The 22,711-nt window shown below is 34.5% G+C and overlaps 1 protein-coding gene across 4 annotated transcripts; it reads right to left on the bottom strand.

The window, feature by feature from the left end:
- Positions 1–4,503: 4,503 nt before the first annotated feature.
- On the bottom strand, positions 4,504–12,865 carry LOC118046789 (ABC transporter C family member 14). Of its 4 annotated transcripts, none has more exons than XM_073407447.1 (12): positions 12,747–12,865; positions 9,687–11,871; positions 8,807–9,127; positions 8,412–8,498; positions 7,688–8,317; positions 7,372–7,536; positions 6,806–7,100; positions 6,181–6,395; positions 5,624–5,929; positions 5,456–5,519; positions 5,113–5,352; positions 4,504–4,879 (listed from the first exon to the last, which is right to left on the bottom strand). In XM_073407447.1, exons 2-12 carry the CDS (start codon positions 11,787–11,789, stop codon positions 4,779–4,781), a joined length of 4,527 nt encoding a protein of 1,508 aa, XP_073263548.1. In that variant the 5' UTR covers positions 11,790–11,871; positions 12,747–12,865; the 3' UTR covers positions 4,504–4,778. The 4 variants fall into 4 exon arrangements, with proteins under 4 accessions (XP_073263548.1, XP_073263547.1, XP_073263546.1 ...); XM_073407446.1 differs by lacking the exon at positions 12,747–12,865 and adding an exon at positions 12,576–12,705; XM_073407445.1 differs by lacking the exon at positions 12,747–12,865 and adding an exon at positions 12,124–12,442.
- Between the last annotated feature and the right edge of the window lie 9,846 nt (positions 12,866–22,711).

Consider the following 22,711-nt stretch of genomic DNA (forward strand, 5'->3'; position numbering starts at 1 on the left):
TCCTTATAGATTTATAAGAAACACTTGTGCACCCATATTTCAACGACATTCAATCCAAAAACAAATATAATTTCTTGAATATTTAGGAATTCTGAGAAGCAAAAGATACAAACATCAAAGAATTCCTCAACAAAACTCGGTTGATTATCCATATAACAATTAAGATAAAAAAAACACTTTAAAATTGGTAACAAATGAGATCTTGCTTCAACAACCTTAAATACTTTATGACAAAGGATTTTTATTTAATGCATATGATATCTTTTTCACTATTTCTCGAGAGTTGTAACTAAATATAGCATAAGAAATTGTGTTTCGGTATGTCAATTGGGCTCATAATATTGAATGTGGGGATGAACCAAACTAAGATTTTAGAAATAATTATCAGCTCAATTGTACCGTAAAAAGCTGAGATTGAAAGACAATGCAAATTCAATGTTAAATTAAATAATTATCGGATGAATTTTACATGAAAATTAAGTTTAGGGGCTTAATGAGACTTTTCATACACCAATTTGATTTAATTATATGCCCAATTAAAGGTTTAATTAAGTTTAAGAATTAATTTTGGTTAAATTAAAAAGAATTAATTATACTTTTTATAGGTCAAATTAATTTTATGAGGGATTAATTAGGGGGAAAATAAGTTTGGAAGCCTAATTTGAGCTTAATTAAAAAGATTGAAATTTTAAAGGACCATATTTAATTTTTCCAAGCTCAATTAGATGAAATCAAGGTCAAAACTGCAAGCAAATTAAAGTTTAAAGATTAATTAAGAGTCAAATTAAAAAAAAAATACCAATGTTCATTTTAGTAAAAGGTGTGTAAATTATGGGATCCAATTCGGTTGAAAACAAAGATGAAATTGAAGAATAAAAAGTTTATAGGTCAATTTAAAACAAAATTGAAAATATCTAAAAGCAAAGACTAAGTTGAAAACACGCTTAAATTAAGGAGTGTTTTTGAAACTTTTCATGGGTGAAACTGAATTAATTCTTAAAATTAAAACTCAATTAAGAATCTAATTGAACGAATTAAAAGATTAATTATTGAAATTAAAAAAGGAGATTATAACCTTATTTAAATTAAACAAAAAAAACAGTGTCATTTCATTTAAATAAAATGAAACGTCTTTTTATGTGTTTTGACCAAAATAACATATTTTGGTTCAAAATGATGTCATTGTGGTCAAACGATAGGTTAAAAAAATAATGCCATATAACAAGGAGTCTGGCATTATTTATTGTTTTTTCTTCTGAATTGTAAAAGCTAACTGAGAAGCCCATTTTCATAGGCATTTAATACATCACCCATGCTCCAAATAAGACAACAATCACACCCTCTGGTATCCCTAACATTGTTCCACAACCTTTGTTTTGTCACCATCGATTTGCAGCCCTGTAGCCACTGTAATTGCCAATTCAAATCCCCTAACCCGGCCAACCTTACAACTTGGTTTGATAGTACCAAGTTGTTGCTTATGGCTAATGAATGTGATCCTTCACACACGAATCAATAGCCAAGATTCATGCTTGAGAAAGATCTTATGACCCTCTATCATCCCGTATAAATAAGGGTGAATTTAGTGAAGCAAAAGGATGAGAGAATAGGGAGAGAAGAAAGCAAGAAAATTTAAAAAAAAAAAAAGGAAAAAAAAAACCATCCCTTTATTCTCCAGCTTACGGTCTCAATATAAGACCAAAACACCTTGCCAATGCATTATTCTTCCTATCCACCAGACATTGCACTAGCAATTTCTCTACCACCACTTGTATCATGAGCCACCAACACCTCTACTATCAACCACCACACCATAATGGCAGTGCATCTGTTAGCAAATACCCCTCAAGCTATGATACGGTTCAGCCTTGTAATACAACCCACGTAAGTTCAAATTCGGATTTTGGCGTAAAAAGCGCAACAGTCCAGGTTTACGGCAACGGTCATAATTCTCAATCCAACCGTTGGATCGAGCTAATATTTTATGTGGACTCTCCACATATGTTTTCCTACCTTGGTTTAACAATTCAGGTCAATCAAAATTCAGGAAGGCACCGCAATACTGGTCAACAGAGGTTGTATGAATTTTGTTATTTACTTTCATTTGACTTGTGGACTTCCTATTTGGTAAGGATCCTTTTCCTACAAGAATATGGCTGCTGGTTTTGAAAATTTCCTAGTTCCACAATGATCTTTAATGAGCTGCAATATAATCTACAAATGTGGCAAGGATTCATTAATGTTTCAGAATCCTTTTCTTATAAGGATTCCTTATTCATCCTAGCTACACAAGGAAAGAAGGGTTGGTGGTATTTAATGACAAGTTACTTATTTTTATTATTTTCTTTCATGTTTGGGCTTAATTAATAGTTTGTTTTGAGCTAGGGTCCAAGACTTGTTTGGATCAGGTTATGGGCCTTTCAGTTTGGAGTTTTTAGGTTAGTTTTGAGTGGACCTTATATAAGTCAACATAAGGGGTCCATTAGGGTTAACTTTTCAAAAACTATTTAAACTCATGTAAGCTAAAATTTCAGCAACTTTGATGATTATTACTTCTGAATTTTTCAATTTTAACGTGTGAGAGTGATTATTGCATTATTCAGTTCTTGAACGAACTGAATCTGACTTATCAAAGATTAACTAGCTTCATAGCGTTATTCTACTCATTCCAATAGTGTTGGTGCCCTGGGGCAGGTTTTCATTGTGTCACATTTCTATTAGACCTATTTCGGCTTTCCGGGATCATATCTCAATATTGATTGTAGGTTGCGTGACCATGTAATCACGAGGTTCACATCAAGCCATGTAAGCTTTTTCTATTATTCTCATGTAAACCCAACATGGTTAACAATTCAAATTCTTCTTTTTTCCTTTGCTTTTAAAGAAGAACCTGGGGCTAGGTTTCTTAATTAGAGGTTAGGCCTTCATTCAAAGTAATTGGGCTTGACCCAAGCAAGCCATGTGATTGGGCTAAGTCTTGTTATGTGATTGGGCTGAGTTCATAGAAAGAAAGAAAGAAAAAAGTATACATGTTAGACCATCTTCTAGACCATAAAAATCAGGTTAGGCTGGGCTTAAGCCCACCCCAGACCTAAAGGTATGTTGGCCACATCTTATTTTTGCTTAAGAAAAAATGTTTCTTTTTGTTCTTTAAGGAGTGTTTGTCAAACAATGTCTTAAACCATTTTTAATACCTCTAATTTTAGGTCAAACACACCCTACCACCTTTCTCTTTAGCTTTACTTTGTTATTATTTTAGTGTATAGCCAAACAGACTCTAAACAAGTTCAAAAAAAATCTAAAAAAAATTAGAGACCATTTTAAAATTATTTACGGTCCCTCATGTTTTTTCTAGTAAGTTTGCTTAATATCTGGCTATAGACTTACATTATAATATACAGACCCGGTATTAAAAGTATATAATTTTTCTCCGAGATTTAAAAAAAAGTTAACAAATTCAAAAAATTCTCTTATTTCAAAAAATACAAAATATTTTTTTCTTCAAGAATTTTACATAATATTTAGATTGTAGAGTTACAATGTAGAGAGAAAGAAAAAAAAACAAGGAAAGAACAAAAGAAAAATATCTCAGATATTTGGATGGCTCATGTGGCCTATATTTTATTACAATTCATGACCTTTTTTGGTGTCGTTAGATTTGTTTTATTGATATCTTTTCAACAATATCATTTTCCATTTATGACACCTCATAATCATCTATTCATCATGTAAAAACTCATTTTCTATATCAAATCCTCATTTAAGCAACCCAAAAATCAAAAAAAGCAAATTAAAGTCTCAGATAATCAAGGGCCATGTTTTTGACATCATTTTCAACTATAATGATCATGTTTGGCACTTCAGTTGGAAAATGCTTTTTAAAAAAATTTAATTTTTTTTTTTTTTTATTTTAAATTAAAATATTTTTTATATTTTCAAATCATTTTGATGTGCTGATGTCAAAAATTATTTTTAAAAAATAAAAAAATATATATTATTTAAATCTACTTTAAATTTTAAAAAAAATTAAAAAATAATTATTAACACACTCTCAAACACCCACACACCCTCTGCATCATAGATGATGGAGTGGCTGGCGTGCTTCTTCCCCTACCCTTTATCAAGTTTATTTCAGGCAAGTAGAGAAATTATAATCAATTTTAAAGTAGGATATAATCAATCAAGAATTAATACCATTTTTTTCTTTTAAGGGCCATTCATTGTAAGCGTACAATGCCGAAGATCAAAGAGAGAACATATTTGCACTTTATTTTTTTTAGAAACAGACAGCACCATCCTCATCTACAAAACACCACCCTCTTTTTAGTTGTTTTTGTTAATCATTTTATGAGTTATGCATGGAGATGCCTTTGATATATACCATGGCCACCCCATGAAAACAGGTCATGCTCCTTCATGGATAAATTCAGGATTTATTTCTTCATATTCAAGTTATTCTTAGTTCAGGTCAGCAAATTCTTCCAAACATAATACAAGAAGGGATATCGAAAGACATAATGCTAGAATAAATTATTGCTCATCCAAAGCATTTTAAACAATTGTTCTTCCCTATCAAGTCATCCTCTACCAAAATGAAAGAGAAGCAAGCTTAGTTATGCTAATAAAGCCAAGAAAGAAATGTTGCATAATTTGGCTACCAAATTCTTTGGAATAATTAGCATAAAGTTTCTCGCAGCATTGCAAATTGGGTTCTCTCCATTTTGGTAGAAGTTATGCTCCTCCGGAGATTCTTACCAAGATCAAAGCAGACTGTTTGCTTACAATCCAGCTGAGCGATTGGCATACTCCTGAACCAATGCCCCAAACAGCGATGGCCTCTCAAGCAACCGTGATGGTTTATCAAATTCTTTTGCCCGCCCTGTTACAAACAAGAAACAAAGCCAGTCAGAATATCCAGCCTATTGTCTTGAATGCAACATGTATTCGGAGCATCAGAACTCTCAGTTTGGGAGTCCAAGAATTGTTATTATAAATGAACTGTGCCTTCTGTGTGATATAAACTGACCAATCCACTGTTGTGCGAGATTTCAAAGACTCTTTCCTGGAGGTGAGTGTAATATGAAGACGATGATAGTAGAGAGAAGAGCATACCTGCATCGACAACTAAAACCCGGTCACAGTCCATGACTGTAGGTATTCTGTGAGCAATGCTGATAATCGTACAATCAGCAAATTCCTCTCTGATAATCTTTTGAATCGCAGCATCCGTTTGTGAATCAACTGAAGCAGTTGCTTCATCCATGAACAACAGGCGACTGTGCTTTAGCATAACTCTCCCCAAACAAAGAAGCTGCCTTTGCCCCACGCTCCAGTTGTCTCCGTTGTCAATCACTATGGAGTCACAAGTTTCCATAAATTTTTGTTCCGGTAATATGTTCAACATGAGAAGTTTGGAAAAGTGAAAAGTGTGAAACACATGACAGTCAAATTTTACCAGGAGAATCAAGTTTTTCAGGTTTTGCAGCCACAGCATCTTTCAGTTGACAGCGTTCAAGACTCTACAAAAACATCAAACTTTTCAGCTTGCAAACTCTGAAAAAAAAAAAATAATAACACTGATAATTAAGTGGAGTGAATCAAGAAATGGGGACCGCATGATTACCCTCCATATATCCTCATCTGTATGCTGTCCAACAGGATCCACGTTGCTTCTCACTGTTCCTTCAAAGAGGACAGGTTCTTGAGGAATTATGCCAAAACGAGACCTGAGATCATGGAGTCCTAACATACAGATGTCAATGCCATCAATAATTATTTTTCCTCCTGTTGGTTCCACCAGCCTGAAGAAGACTTGGATCATAGTTGACTTTCCACTCCCTGTACGTCCAACAACACCAATCTTCTCTCCCCCTTGAATGCTGAGAGTAATGCCCTTGAGAACCAGAGGAGTGTTTGGACGATATCTTACCTGTTCGCCAAAACATAGAACAGATAAAACATGTATATGTGAGCAAAGATTCCAAGTCCACATATACAACTAAGTGCTATCGATGCGCGCAAATTGTGCTTTGCTCTGTCCTCGTACCAGGCAATTTTATTTGTTTTTCACTTCCTCAGCCTAAAAGAGCTATTAGGATAGGGTGTGAATTGCACCTCTAGAAAAAATGAAAACATAAACTGATTTCTTTATCAATCAAGATCTATTGTAACGCATTTTACCTGCAAGTCCTTTAGATCAACATTGCCGTGGCCTGGCCAGTTTGGAGGAAGAACCCTATCCTTTATCTTCCATGCTGCCTCTGATGGAATATTTGTGAATTGTTTGATCCTCTCAACAGAGATCATTCTGTTTTCCACAAAGCAACTAAAATATATGCTCCAGAACAGCACAGAATTGAGAGATAGCCCATAGGAGAGAGATAAACCAACATTCTCTACATCATGCAGAATTTGGTTAGTTTTCTGGAATACAAACATTTAAAATTCTGATGGCTTTAAGAAATTTGAGTATCTGCAGTTCAATACTCCAGAGATGATATCAGAAGAACTGATGCTTTGGATGCTTTAATCCATGATTTTAATTATTAAAAAAAAAAAAAATTAAGCCTCGTCATATGTAAACACAAGTAACATGATAGCATACAAGTTAAATAGAACCAAAGAAACATAACATGCAGATGCCTTTGCATTGAAGGAAGAATGAGACTCTTTTGCCAAGAACACTTTGAATCACTTGGTCCAAAAATCATGTATATAGATGAACATAAATTATATCATTTCTTTTATTAATCAAATCCTTTAGAGATGTTGCCTCATGACAGTAAACATGTAAACGTGCAATTACCTGGCTTAACAATACTGCTTGGTAATAGAATCAAGAACATAGCAGAAGCGCACAGAATGAAACTCCCAATCATTTCCAAACGCAAACCCAACCACTCATTTGATCCATTGTTGTGAAAGTCCATGCGCAAATTGGCATCCACTCTGTCAACATTTTCCTGACAGAAACTATCCTGTTTTCTGAAAGACCGGATTGTCATAACTCCAGAAATACTTTCTGAAAAGTGATGGATAACAGGAGCTTTAGTAATAGAGTCGAGTCGAGTTAATTCTCGAGATGTTGCAAGAAAATACCCCTGCAACCAAGAAAGATAAATCATCAGTAAATAAATTCCATACCAATTTTGAGATAAAAATCTACTCACAAATCCAAGAGGCAATAGTCATAAACGCATATTACAATGAAGATTTACAAATTAGGATGAAAATCACATCAGAAAGCTTTGAAGCTGATAGAGATATATTTAAACAAGCAACACATACATATCTGTTGAATGATTTCATTTGTGAGCGTGTGAGGTTGCAAACTGAAAAGGCTACCAGCAAGATAAAAATGTGAGCTCTTACCCGAAACCAGAAGTTAAGCCAACCAAGAGGAATTACTAGGAACACGGTTGGCCAAGTATATTGACATATAATTACGATGATGCCGAGAACTGAGATGTACATTGCAATTGTAAGGGCTAACATAAATGGAAGGAAGATATCTACATTGGTTTGATCTGATGAGGCCTGAAAGAGAAAAATATGAGGAAAATAAAAAACATTGCAACAATTTCAGCATCTTGAGCCAATAGACCCGCTATAGATATAAGAAGGAACACATTCATAGTTGAAAGCACACACTGGGAAAAAATATCATGATCGGGTCTTGCATCCTTACTCGACTTAATATTCTTCCTGAAGGTGTGGTGTCAAAAAATGACATGGGTGCGTGCAAGATACTATGAAGGATACCACCAAACAACTTTTGGGCAGTTTTAAGCCCCATAAGCGTGACAAAAAGGGATCTCATTGCTAAAAACACCACTGATACAGATGCAATGATTCCGTAGACAGATATAAATAGTGAAGGCTTGAACATTTCAGCACGCTCTTCTGCAGTTTCATATGCCAACCAATAATCCCCAGCCATTTGAGATGCTTGCCATACTATGGACAATAGCATTGCCACTACTATACCCCACCATCCAAAAGCCTCGGTGCAGTATTGTTTATACACGTGCAGGCCTATGTTACCAGTTGCTCTTTCCTCTTCTTCAATGAGCTTCGAAGTTCCCTTATCTGACTTCGGTTGATCTTGAAGCTTGTTTTCACCGTTGACTTCCCCAAGTTTGGAAGGACCGCGAGGGGACTTCGGTGGTCTGGGAGAGTTTTCACTAGAAATTTCAGAGCTGGCCTCTACAAGTTCCATTGAAGTATCATGGGCAGCAACTAATGCTCCAAAATCCAATCCAGACACTAAGAGATCATTGTACTTTCCTGATTGTACTATCTGTCCATCTCGCATAACCTGTTATTGATAGATGGCATTTTCTAATGAAATTATCGATCATAAACTCTTATCTTCATGGGTGAGAATGATACAAAGTGATTTTTCTGCTTACCGAGATAAGATCCACATTGTGCAAGAAGTCAACTTGGTGGGTCACAAGTAAGATGGTCTTTCCCTTCAGTGCTCCTCTAACACATTCCTGCAGAAGGCATTGATATAACTCAGAACTGCTATCCATTTCTCAGAATGCATCACGTAAAAATACTGATTCACTAACTAGAAAACGTAACTTTTACCTAGAAAATTTGCATCCTTTTTTACAGGAGATTATAGAGATGATAGCAATTATCTAAATTCTGTAACATAAGTGTTTTTTTTGTGTTTTCTACTAGCTGACTCTGAATTTCCATAACAAATTAAAGCACCTATGATCAAAATGGCATGAAGAGTAAATCATTTCACTTCCACTACATGTTTAAGCTTTAAAGCAGCTAACTTTAGCGTCACCTTAAATATATCAGTCCCAGTATGCGCATCAACAGCACTAAAAACATCATCAAGAAGATATATATCACAGTCCTGATAAACAGCCCTTGCAAGTTGTATCCGCTGCTTCTGTCCACCACTGAGGTTGATGCCACGCTCTCCAATCTCAGTCTGATCCCCAAACTCCATCATTTCCAAGTCCTTCTCCAAGCAACAAACCCTGATAACTTCCTTGTATTTCTCCCTATTCATTGGCAAACCAAATAATATGTTCTCCTCAATGGTGCTGTTTTGAATCCATGATGTTTGAGCAACGTAGGCAGTTGTTCCACAAACCCTGACCTGTTGAAGGAAAAGTAAAATATCTCAGTAAAATATTTCAAGTTTATCATTTGCAATTTAGCAACCAAATGAGGAAAGTCGTGTTAAATGGATTGCATGAGCAGCAAAAGCAACAACTGAACAGTGTAAACCAAGGAGGGAAATCTAGTCCAGCAAAAAGTGATCAAAAACCAAAAACATTTGAAAGAGAACACAGGGAAGAGATAATAAGAATGATGACCAAGATAGCCTTCAATTACTATGGTATAACATGGCCCCAAATTGAGCAGGATGCAAAAAGAGAAGTCACATTGATGACTTTGAGCAGCCAAATTCTGAGCTTCAATAAAAATGAGTTCAGTGTCATACATGAATGCGTTCCAACTGTACGGATTGACAAGGACCAAACAAACCAAAAACATACTGGATATTGAGAAGTCTCAGAGTTGATGAAAAACACTCTAGCTAACACACACACACACACACACACACACAGAGATGCATGAGGCTGATTCAGAACACCTAAATATAAGAAAAAAGTAAAGGATGAACCCCGGAGGTTATGTTTCATAATCCGTACCTTTCCTGATATCTTGTGCATCTCACCGAGAATTGAGGCGAGGAGAGAAGATTTCCCAGATCCCACAGTCCCAACAATAGCAGTGAGCTCCCCTTTCTTGATCTCCAAATTTATGTTTTTCAAAACATCATCTTCAGCTTCATCGTCCCAGCTAAATACCCCATCCTTAATCTGCACAGCAATTCTGTCATCACAACCATCCACTCTTTCAACGGACTCTTCCACCAATTCCTTGCTTATCATGTAACGATCCAATCTCGAAAGAGATACCATCGCTTGTGAAAGTGATATCATAGATTGAGGGAATGTCCTGATAGGCTCCTGCAAGATTTTAAAGACAGATGTCGTTGTGAACACTGTCCCTGCATCAAGTGGGACTCCCAATAGCAGTGCAGTACCAAATGTAAGAGTTGACACTAGCAATGGTGCGCTCCACATCACAATTATGTTACCGGAGATTGAGTACAAAAACTTGGAAATCCATCCAAATTCTGATTCGCGAAAGTTTTGGATTCTCTTGTTGAAGTGCTCTTCCCATGCTTGGAACTTGATCACACGCATGTAATTCAGCATCTCATTTGTTGCCTTCATCCTTGAATCACGATTTACCATCACATTTCTCTGGAACCTATTATTCCTTTGGGTTCCAAAAATAGCGAACATAATAACGCCAAGAATTCCAAGAAAAGCCGTGATTGTTGAGGCACCAAGAACATTATATAGGAGCACCAAGCCAACACCAAGCTGCAATGGCATTAACCATATGGAGTGCAACTGTAACATCATATCAGAGAGTTGCTGGGCATCAACAGCCATGTAATTCACAATCTGTCCAACTCCATGAGCTTGACGAGCAGAACAAGATAACCTGAGCCCTTTCTTGTATAAAGAAGTGATGAGAGAACATCTAATGAGCATCCCAAGTTTCTGAGAATTGAAGTTAAATTGGTGGACAGTCAGAACCTCAACAAATTTTGCGACAAGAAGAGTCAATACAAGGTAATATCCTTCAAAGGGAGAGGTTCTTTTCCCAGCTGTGTAATCGACGAAACTTTGGATGAGCATTGGCCCAACATACATGACACAGAGCCGCAAGATTGCAAGGAACGCAGTGAAGGCAATTTCCTTCCAAAAGCACCTCAGCAATGTGGTTCGAACAGGGTTCTTTGACTTTTCATGTGGTTTAGGCCACTTGGATTCATAGAGCTGCGACATTTTTTCAGCTCTATGCTCCAGTGAAAGGGTCGGTACATCATCTATCTTGAGTGGAGATTTGTAACCCTTACGAAGAAGGGGATTCATCCAAAGCCAAAGGGCCTTGGATATTATAGAGGCGGTAGCAAAACCAGTCACGTTGGATTTTTCCAGGAGAGGTTCATGTAATTTGGTGTCATCATGCATAACTGCTTCAGATTCCCTGATTACAGTAATCCCAGTCGATCCTCTAATGGCTACAGCAAAAAGAACAATTGAAAAGGTGAAGGCTACTACAGAGAATATGTCATCGAATATCAAGCTGTGATCCAGAGCTACCAAACGAATGATCCCTGATAGCATAAACAAACCAGTGGTGATGAAATTTGCAACCCAATAAATTCGAAGAGATAGCGGATGAATGGTAGCTTGAAATCTCTTCTCATGAATGATCAAGATTGCAATCACTACATGAGTTATTGCTTGAACTAACCAAAAGACGCCATCAAGCACCTTCCAATATGGCAACCGACTGCTTTGACTGAATGCTAGAATGGAGACAACAATGTAGCATAAAGCTAACAGGACCGATACAATCAAAGAGAGCTTGAACCAAATAGAAGTCGTGATCTGAAGAACTCTGCTGTTTCCATTTCCGATAAGGGGCTTGTTGATGTCAGAGATGGAGCGTCCACTGGATGTGAATCTAGAGTACAGCTTCTGAGCCGCAAATCCGAGGAGGGCAAGCAGGAACAACAGGTCAACTGAAGATAAAAGAGCTCTTTGAGGACATGGGGAGAAGAAAATGAATCTCAGCCATTGAAATATCATTGGAATAGATGCGTCCCCTGAAGGCAGAACTACAGAGCTTGAGCATGAAAGAGAGGTGATCCATGTTGAATAACTCATGCTTCCCAGCCCCTCAAGTGAGAGGAAAAATAAAATCAAAGCAAAATCACTTGACGCCGATCAATCTCCTCCCTCCTGCTCCCTGCATAATTTACAGAGCACTACAATGGTAAGTAAGGTCCCCGGAGAAATGACCCTCCAAAGGAGAAGAAATTATGGGCGCCATAACAGGGCCACAAACAGAAAGATAAAGAAAAAAAACGGCAACAATCATTCCAAGAAGCAAATGGTTACAAAAAAAATGATGATGTAAAGAAGCAAAAAGCAGAATCTGAAAACAGATTTGGCCACGTACAGAAAAGAAAAGAAAGGAAAAGACAATAACATACTTAACTCGATTGGGGATTATAAGAGCAGCCAACTTTAGAACTCAGCTACCACAGAAAAGAGAGGCACGGAAAGGTGATTCTATACTACTACTGTTCACATAACATACTTAAACAGCAAAAACATTTTTTATTTATTTATTTATTTTTATCAAGCTTTCGGGAGCTAGCATAAGGGGGCCTCTGTAGCTTTGAATTTGTCAGCTGGGATCTCGGAAAATCAGATATTCAAAACACAAAAAGATATGCGCAATTTGTTGAAGTTTCAAAGAAAGAGATATACGCATCCTAAAATGAAGATAAACAAATTAATTTAAGGAGTAGGTATCAGACCGCGGATGGATCGCTTGCATTATATGAATAAAGTAAACAAGAAACAAGACAAACGAAAGAAGACTCTATATAAATAAATGCTCGCCAAGCAAAAAGTAGAGTTTCAAATCTTTAGAAGAACTTGGACCTTTTGCACCGCGGAGGCACGACAAGTCGTCCCGTGACAATGAAGCCAACCAACCAAGACAGGCAAAGTATATGATAGACCATACAAATTAAAGGATCATTATCAGCAGCTAGTCTTTCTAGAAGAGTTAAAAGGCATTAAATGGCGTAGAATTAAACCACGCAGACTCACTTAAGAACAGCAACAAGAAATGCAGAGCTCGTCTCCACGCAACCCGAAGAAGAATTTATGCTGGAGTATAATGTCATGTGAGCTCTATAAACCACGCTAGAGAGAGAGAGAGAGCAGACCAAATCATTTGTCTTTGTGCATGGTTCATTATTTCGAGGCAGGACAGAACTAGTGTTGTGTCAAACGGACAGCCGGAAACTGTTTCTGTAACTGCATAAAATGCTTACGTGGTGAAATACTAGTCGGTCGCGGTATCACCACAGAAGACACCTAACAACACTTCTCCTTTGGCTGCCAGGGTGTCTTGTATTACGTCGGTGTCAAAATTAAATTTATTCATCGTGTTATCACACACCACACTGCTATGGCAGAGTGACGAAGGCAGCCGGAACGGTTAAAATTATGTTTTTTTTCATTTTAAAAAAAATTATTAAAAGTTAATTTTTTTATGTTTTAATATTGTTTTTATATACTAATTTTTTATTAAAAATTATTTTAATATATTTTTAAATAAAAAATATTTTAAAATCCAACACCAAGCATGCCGAAAATAATAGCAATCAGACTATTCACAGTTCACTCACTCAAAAATTACATGTCTTATCTTCATTGACCTTAGACGTTGAATACAAAAAAAACCACACAAATACTAAATATTTCTTTGGTATTTAACACATACGTACAGACGTGTATAATTCTTTATTGTAAAATTGTGTCGAATTGAAGTTTTATCATAAAGTTTATAAACCCAGTTTCTTATGAGAGTAATGTTATTTCTGTGTTCAAAACTAGATTAAACAGATATTCTTCTTTCATGTAAAAATATTTTTCAATTAAGAATATATTAAAATAATTTAATATAAAAAAACATTAAATTAATATTTTTTAAAATATATATATATAATTTAAACAAAAATACAATCTCCGAAAGTTATCAAGCAAGTATGTGGGTGGCTTTAAATCCTGTTTATTTTTCATTTTAAAAATATTTTTTTAATTTAAAAATTTTTTATTTTTTTTTCTTTAAAATAATATATTTTTTTATATTTTTAAATCGTTTTGATATGTTGATATTAAAAATAATTTTTAAAAAAATAAAAATATTATTTAATATATTTTAAATTAAAAAATACTTTAAAAAATAAACATAACCCCATTTTCAAATACTTTTTAAGGATGTCCACGAGAAAACTGGTGCTCTAAATATTATTTTGGGAAATAACTGCGAATTAACAGTACTTAAATTGAAAATATAATGCAATTGAAAAAAAAAAAAATCCTTAAAAAAATCAGAAAGGCTGAGCCTCGGATACACGAGATTAATCTAAAGGTCGGGATTTTTCGGACAGTATAATTCAATAAAAAATCCTTAAATTGAAAATTAAAAAAAAAAAAATGGAAGAATAAGAAGAGGAAGTAAGCTGAGATAATTAAGTCCAGTCAAACCAGTTCTAAAAAACAGCTCTCCATCAACAACAAGCGCGAGTCCAATCGAGGACATCGGGAATCGCTGAACTACTTTGCAGTCCTTTTTTCTATAAATAAACAAAGAAAACTATATTACTTATGAATCTCTGAGTCGGTAGAGTAAACGGGTCAAGATCTATTTATTAGTTACGTGGTTTTAGTTTTACTTTGACTCTTTCTTCTCACAAAATGATACTTAGTGTAATACGCTACTTCTTAATAATTTGTCTGGCTGTAAATTTTATTTTGGAAGTAACTTTCCTTTCCATTTGATATGATAGAATTAAAATATCATGATCGGAAGATTACAAGCTGTAATTAAGTTGCTTAATGAATAATTATTGTCAGGTGGGGGGGAAACCACGACAGTAAGGTTATTATAAGCCACAAATGTCCCATTAAATTGAGAATTAAACAGGAGCCTTACCGGATAAAAATCAGTAGATTACGGCCCCACAAGCTTTTACTGTGTTCAGACAAGTCAATCACTGTCGCTGGGTACGTAATTATTACACAATGTTGTTTACTTTAATAATTATAGAAAGTTCAACATGTGAGAGTTGCGAGATATTGCTGTCATAATTCTGTGTCACCACACGCATAAGATCATCAACAGCAAAATAATGCACCCAGATAGTTCGTCATGGATGGCATCATGCTGCAGCAAGATTGACCACGGAGCTAGCTAGATTTTATAGAAGAATCTGAATTTCTTTGCCCATAAAACAACAAAGGAATGAAGCCTTGATTTTTTTGTTGTTTTGGATTGATGACGGGTTGAGGTGAGTGACAGCAAGAGCACCAAAAGCAAGCTGAGGTAGAAGACGGCATTACTATCTGTTTCTTTTCTTTCTTTTTCTTTTTTTAAAAAATTTTTAATTCAACCTATAATGTTGTTTAGTTTGGATTAATTCAAAATATTTAAAGCTTCAAAGATAAAATTTAAAACTAGAAAAAATATTCAACCTTTTTTTTTTTCACTGTGCATAGAGCATGTGTTTTGTAGTCCCTAAAATTTTTATTCCTTGAGGTTCTTATGTTTGTGTTCCAAAACTTTATTTTATTCATGTTTTAGCCACCAATTTTAAGATATGAGTGAGAAAGTCATAGGGCAATGAGAGAGAGTAGAGAAAATGGGTTGATTACCTACAATTCGACCACCTAAAAAGTTGTTTTTCATGTTGATGGGTTTTATTTAGAAAGTGAAGTCCCATTACATTGTTTTTAACCTTAACCCTTCATCTTGACAAAAAAAAAGTTGATCTGGTCTCAATAATGTTTTTTGAATTAGGTTGGTTTTATATTTTTAGGGAGATTAAAGGCTAGTTTAAGGCTATTAATGGTTTTATTTACATTTTTATGATGTTTTTCAGGAGTTTTCAGGTGAGAAAATAATTAAAAAGTAGTTTTTTATGTCAAATTATACGACGTGTCTTCTCATTTGTTTTTTTTCAAAAACAATTGATTGACGACAACGCACTTGCAAACCCGGCCACATACCCAGCGCCCCCCCACCCCCCACCGCTATTTTGTTTTTTTCTTTTTATCCTTTTCCAATAGTTTTTTATTCATGGAATACTTCAAAAATGAATCTTAAAAAATATTTCATTGAATTTCATTTAATGTTCGTGTTATTACCAAGTAATATCATTGAATTCTTTTCAAAATATTAACAACCATTTTTTTTATAAGATATCATGATCAATTATTTTTTTGGAAAAATTACCATTGACATCTTAAAAGTTTGGTCGAAACTGCACTTGACAATCAAGTTTTGAAAAATTATAGTTTGTATCATGAATTTTATACAAGTAATACTTTCCTCACTAAAAAAATAACAAAAATTATCTGATTATTTATAGGTTTGTCATTATTTTTCAGTTAATAACTAAACAATCCTTATATTAAATATTACAATTCCTTGATTTTGAGTTCTGAGTGAGAAAGTTGTTAGGAGACACTTGGGGGGGGGGGGTTGCCTGCAATTCGACCACATAAGAAGTTGTTTTTTGCATTCATGGGTTTTATTTAGAAAGAGAAGTCCCATTACATTGTTTTTAACCCTAACCCTTTATCTTGACAAAAAAAAAAGTTGAACCAGTCTCTATAATGTTTTTTGAATTAGATGGGTTTTATTTAGAAAGAGAAGTCCCATTACATTGTTTTTAACCCTAACCCTTTATCTTGACGAAAAAAAAGTTGAGTCAGTCTCTATAATGTTTTTTGAATTAGGTTGGTTTTGTATTCTTAAGGAGATTAAAGGCTAGTTTGAGGTTATTAATAGCTTTGTTTAAATCCTTATGGTGTTTTTAAAAGTTTTCAAGTTAAAAATAGTTAAAAAAACAATTTTTTTTTTATGTTAAATGGTTTAGATACTAACTTTCCAACCAACTTAGGTGACTAGTGATCATACTAGAAGATAGTGCATTATCTTTAACTTTATACGATGTGTCTTCTTATTTTATTTTATTTTTCAAAAACAATTAATTGACGACATGCTTGCAAACCCACTTGCCCCAGCCCCAGCCCCCTTCCCCCTCTTTTGTTTTTTATTTTTTATAATTTTCCAACAGTTTTTTTATTCATGGAATAATTCAAAAATGAATCTTAAAAAATATTTTATTGAATTCCATTTAATCTTTGATTTATTATCAATTAATATTTTTGAAATCTTTTAAGAATATTAACAAGTATTTTTTTATGGGTCATGATGATCAATTAATTTTTTGAAAAAATTACCATTAATATCTTATAGTTTGGTTAAAATTGCACTTGATTATCGAGTTTTGAAAAATTACAATTTGCATCTTAAACTTTATATGCATGGTAACACATTTCTCGCCAACAAAATAATAAAAATTATCTGATTATTTATAAATTTATCATTATTTTTCCATTAATGATTAAACTGTCCTTGTATTGAACATTACCCTTTTCCTATTAAAATAATAATTAAAAAGGAAGACTAAAACCCTAGCCACCACCCTCGATCTTTTATCATTGCTGAATTTCAATCATCCAAGCACAACCCAGATGATTATATACAAATCACTTCAATAATCATTGCAATATGTTTGCCTAAACTATAGCAACAGCTCATCCAAAGTCAACAATCGCATCCCACATATTCACAGACCACCACTCCGATCAACCACTGTCAACAACAACCAGCTTGATCTATAAAAGAACAACCCTCTGATCTTCACCACCATGAACCATAGCAGTTTTTTTTTTTTGGAGTAATATGTTTTAATTTTATAATTTAGCTGTATTCCGTGAACAACAAGTTCAGCCTCCCTCCTTGTTTTCCATGTGCTGATTTGAGCTCCCTTCTCTCATGTTGTTGTTCTAATTTTATCACCACACGCATAAATAAATAAATAAATAAAAGCAAAATAACGTCGTGGCTGGCATCATGCTGCAGCAAAATTGACTACGCAGACAGACACATCGAAGAATCTACCTTTCATACCTTCCATCCATAAGATAACAAAAGCACGGCACATTGTTTTGAATTTGTCTTGTTATCTGGAGTGATGAGCAAGAACAAAAATTACGTCTGCTTTTCTTTTTGGTTATAAAAAGAGGCAAAAAAACCAATTTATATTTCTTTATTACTTAGAGGGGTCTAATTCGTACAACTTGTTTGAGAATATTATCCAAATGAGGAGGAGTGATGTTGGATTGAAAGTGCAATTTTGTTCATGCAGCCTCCCTGCCATGAACTGGTGATAGATTGAGGCCATACGGCTACTTGGAGCCTGAAAAAAGCAGAACACAACCCTGCACGGCTCCACCTTTCCAAGAACTCCATCTGGGTAAAAATAAAAGTTTCTTAAAAAAGTGCTGAACAGTCAATTCTGCTCTACCATGTGAGTGGTTAGAAAAAAGCTACCATTTTTAACCCATTGCCCAGTGCATGGATCCATAACCAGATCAAATCGCAATTCAATTATTTATTCATGAACCACAGTCCATCTGTTCTGTGATTATTATTTCCACAGAAAAGATCCCAAAGCGAAGTGGGTGGGGGACCGAACAATCTGGCAAAGATTAGTAAAAGGTTCTCGTGCCCAAAAAACATGGCATAAGTAGAGCATCATTCCATTGATTATTACTGCTACTGTTATTTTTCCACCTCTCTTTAATTATTGTAACCTTTCGTCCTGTGGACCACTCGCTACCAGTCACTTTCCTCCCTTTTGTATACGATCTTGGTCAAACCATTCAACTCATACAGTGAGATCCATCCATGATCTCATCCTCTGGTTCTTCGAACACTTCTCCTTCTCCGATACGATTTTGAAAATTAAACAGGTCCAGGGAAATTGTTTCCTATTTTCATAAGATTAATTCCTTGCTTTGGAACCCTAATGGGCCCTTAATTAGCTTTTTTTATTGTTTTTTTTTTTTTTAATTCTAGTTTTATGACTTGTTTGAGATATAACTATTTTCATTTTTATCTACCGCATTCCTTTTTTTCATATTTGGGTTTTTTTTTTTTCATGTTTCACATCTGCTGTAGTTTTTTTTCTCTTGAAGGACTTCCTTATTTCAGAAATAAACATGGCTAGAAGGAAATGAGTGCAAGGCATTTTCATTAATGTTACCGTGCTATTTACCATTTACCATGCGATGATGACGCTTTGAAATAAGATATGCTCGCAGCAAAAGGTTTTTTTAGTGGTTGGGTAATGTTTTGATTAAAATCACGATTCAAATAACTTTTTTATTCTATTAAAAAAAATTATCTTGGTGAATAACTTTGATAATAATTTTTTGTGTTAAAGGGTTAGAGAGTTTTGATAAAATAATGCTGTAAAAAAGGTCTTGTATAAGCTTGCATGATAATGTTTTTTGCTGGAAAAAAATATTTTCTATCAAAAAAACCATGTTGGATATAAGTTATTACATTCTTTTTAAGAAAAAATATTTGTCCAAATATAGCCAGTATATATACATTATTTCTTGTTTTTTAGGTTGTATTTGACTCGCAGATATATTTTTTTTAAGAGTTTATTTAGAAATGTGGTAGAAATTATTTTTTAATATATTTTTTCGTTTGGAAATGTGTTAAAATATTTTTTTTATTCTTTAAAATTTATTTTTATATCAACACATCAAAATAATTAAAAAATATTAAAAAATTAATTAAAAAAAATAAAACACAACTAGATTGCAATAACAAACAGGAGTTATGAGCTAGTAAAAGATAGAGATGCGTTGGAACAGGCATCCTCCTCAACGGAAGCTGATAGTTGGTGTGTAGATTCCGAAAAACAACGTGAAATAAACATCTAATTTGTGTACACGGTTTTTTCTAATGGATGGTAAGGATATTTATATATTCTTTAAATAATTTTAAGGACGTATTTTTTTTTTTTAAAATAAACTTAATTTGCATTAAAAACAAGAGTGATAGGAGCAATTTCTAGAGCAACTTGTTTGTTAGCTTTTTCTTTCTTGACCTTTGGCCCGTTGACCAAGATTTATTTATGGCTGCGGCTTAAAGTAGTGTAGAAAAGTCTTAAGTCATTGCAGTCAATGCTCCAAGTAATTTCAAGGAAACGGAGCAAGGAACTTGGTACCTGGCTCTATTGAAAAGGGCTCGAACCATCCATTTTTATAAGAATTTCCAGGAACGAGGTAATTTCCTTCAATTCTTTCTTCGGGGAATTCTACAGAAATTGAGCTGTCCAAATTACTTTTGTTATTCATAAATTCTTAAATTAATTCTAACCAGTCAAAACTCTTATTGGACCTTCCTTTGACTGGTTAATTGAGATATTTTAGCATTTTAAAAAAACATTAATATATAAGAAATTAGTATCATTTGAATTTAAAATTTTAAAACCTGATTTAGGATCATTAACCGGCTCAAGATCCAGATAACCGGATTGTGACAGGTCAATAATCACTGCAATAAAAAGGGAAGAGGGCAGCATGGTCAAAACTCAAAACACGTGCGGGAAAAAAAACAGCTTCTCTTTTTGGAAGGCACGTGTGTAGTAGAAACACGTGTTTTGTATGCTCCGACTATTAAGGCGAGAGAATACGTTTTGGTTTTTAGAAGATATTCCCGGGAAACTGTTTTCCCATGAACACAGGTTTACAAGGGTGAATTTGTTTTAAGACATCATTGTTCTCAAGCACTCATCGTTTTTATCTGCCATACACACTCCTCCTTTTTTCATATCTGACTCCTTTTTTTTTTCATGCTCCACATCTACAGTATTTTATTATTATTATTATTATTATTATTATTATTTTATTCTGAAGCACGCCCTTAATTATTTCAGAAATGAGTGGAGGGCAATTTCATAAATGTGACCGTGCTATTTATTGTGCATGTTGATTAGGAGGTAGAAACTAATTACCATTTTTTAAGTTATTTGTTGTCTAATTATTGAACCATATTGAGAATGAGAAGAAATGTCATAGAAGGATATCAGCAGGAGGAGAAGATTGCAGAAAACCAGAAATCATTGATTCCTAATGTTTGGCTAGAGATAATTGCCTAGGAAAGACTGGTTCCTTGGGTTTAGCTACATCAAATTTGTATTGTAACTTCCTTGCACAATTCTTGGCGTGCACATGCATCTTGTACTTTAAAATACTTTGTAAACACACAGAAAGCAGAATGAAGAAAACATCTACCATTATTCTATCTCATCTTTACATTCTACGGTCTCTGCTCTGCAAATATAATGTGAGTTTCCATTGTATATTAAATTAAACTAGGATTGATGAACTCTTCTATTTGGCTTTTTAAAGAAATTCAAGACGGTATTTTATAGAAAGAAAACTTTAATTGTATATTGTTTTGTTGTTCTATACATGTATATATATATAGTAGGGAATTATGTGGCAAGGAAAGACAATCTTGCACATAATTTCTCCAAGAATCTCGCTAGGATTTCAGACTAATAATAACATAGCATAAAATCATGTCTAATTTAGGCAACAAATAAATTACATTAGGCAATATTATAATGCTTGAATATCTGCAAGATCTCTATATCAATATTTGCAGTTGGAATATCTTTTTCAATATTTGTTGTATCTTTTACAGTATCTTCAATACTCCTCCTCAAACTAGATCGAGCGGATTGGTAGATCCAAGATTGCTCAACAACTGGTGAAATTGAGTAGATGACAACGCTTTTGTGAGCACATCAACTAATTGATCATGAGAGCGAACATACTGGGGTTGAATAAGTTTGGCTTGAACCTGTTGACGAATGTAGTGACAACCAACTTCGATGTGCTTTGTACGTTCATGAAATACCAAATTGGACGCGATATGCATAGCAGCTTAATTGTCACAAAACAATGTCATAGGAGTAACCCCATGAAAATCGAAATTAGCAAGAAGTTGTTTAAGCCATATTAATTTGCAGGTAGCAGAGGCCATATCACGATATTCTGCTTCAGCACTTGACCGAGCGACGACAAATTGTTTCTTACTTTTCCAGGACACCAAATTACCACCAACAAACATACAATAGCCAGTGGTAGATCAACGATCAAGAGAGTTTCCTGCCTAGTCAGAATTAGTATATCCCATGATGTTGGTATGACCATTGCGAGTCATTATTATGTCACAACCAATGGTGCCTTTCAGATATCGCAAGATACGTTTTACCATACCAATATGTTGAACTATTGGAGCATGCATATAACCACTAACAAGACTGACAACAAATGTAATATACGGTCGAGTGATTGTTAAGTAAATGAGTTTTCCAAGAATCTGCTGATAATAAGTGATTTTCAGTAAGAGCCTTCAATTCTTCATGCATGGCCTGCTGCCATACGGGCTGTGATTGAGCTTCTTTGAAGTTCTTCGGTTCATGAACATTGGATATAGAGGTAAGCAATGCATTCTGTGTTGGAGACAGTCGATGATAAGACATAAATTTTGAAATAGGGTACCTCACGTTGTAGGTGACATAGTCTTGCATGCGTGATGGTGGTTGACGTGTTCGAATATACACTCTTTTGGTGACTGGCAGAGCATCAAGAGTATCAAGTAGTTTTGAGTTACTGATATGGTCAATTGTGAAATTGCTAGAATCAGTGGCAGACTTGAGATAAATCTGTTGGTCAGTCTGTGAGTGATGTTGCCGTAGAATATTATTGATGAGATTAGATGCAGGAATAGTTGCCGCTGGAAGTTGATGTTGTCGATCCGTCTGGGGTTGATGTTGTCCCAGACCATCATTGTTGGGTATGAATCCAGTGGAAGACTAGGTGTGTTGGTCCGGATTAGGAAAAGCACCATCAATGCTAGGAACAGTAGACAGAAGCTGATTAGTGTTCTCAATACTGGGTAAAGGAAAAAATTTGAACAAAACTTCTCCCTGTTTTTCTACAGTAAAATATGGTGTGCCTTCAATAAATCTAATATCTCTGAACACATACAATTTCTTCAACAACAGGTCATAACATTTGTATCCTTTTTGGGTTGTGAAGTAGCCCAAAAAAATACATTTGCT

Source organism: Populus alba, chromosome 2, assembly GCF_005239225.2.
Source record: "Populus alba chromosome 2, ASM523922v2, whole genome shotgun sequence".
NCBI classification, from domain to species: domain Eukaryota; kingdom Viridiplantae; phylum Streptophyta; class Magnoliopsida; order Malpighiales; family Salicaceae; genus Populus; species Populus alba.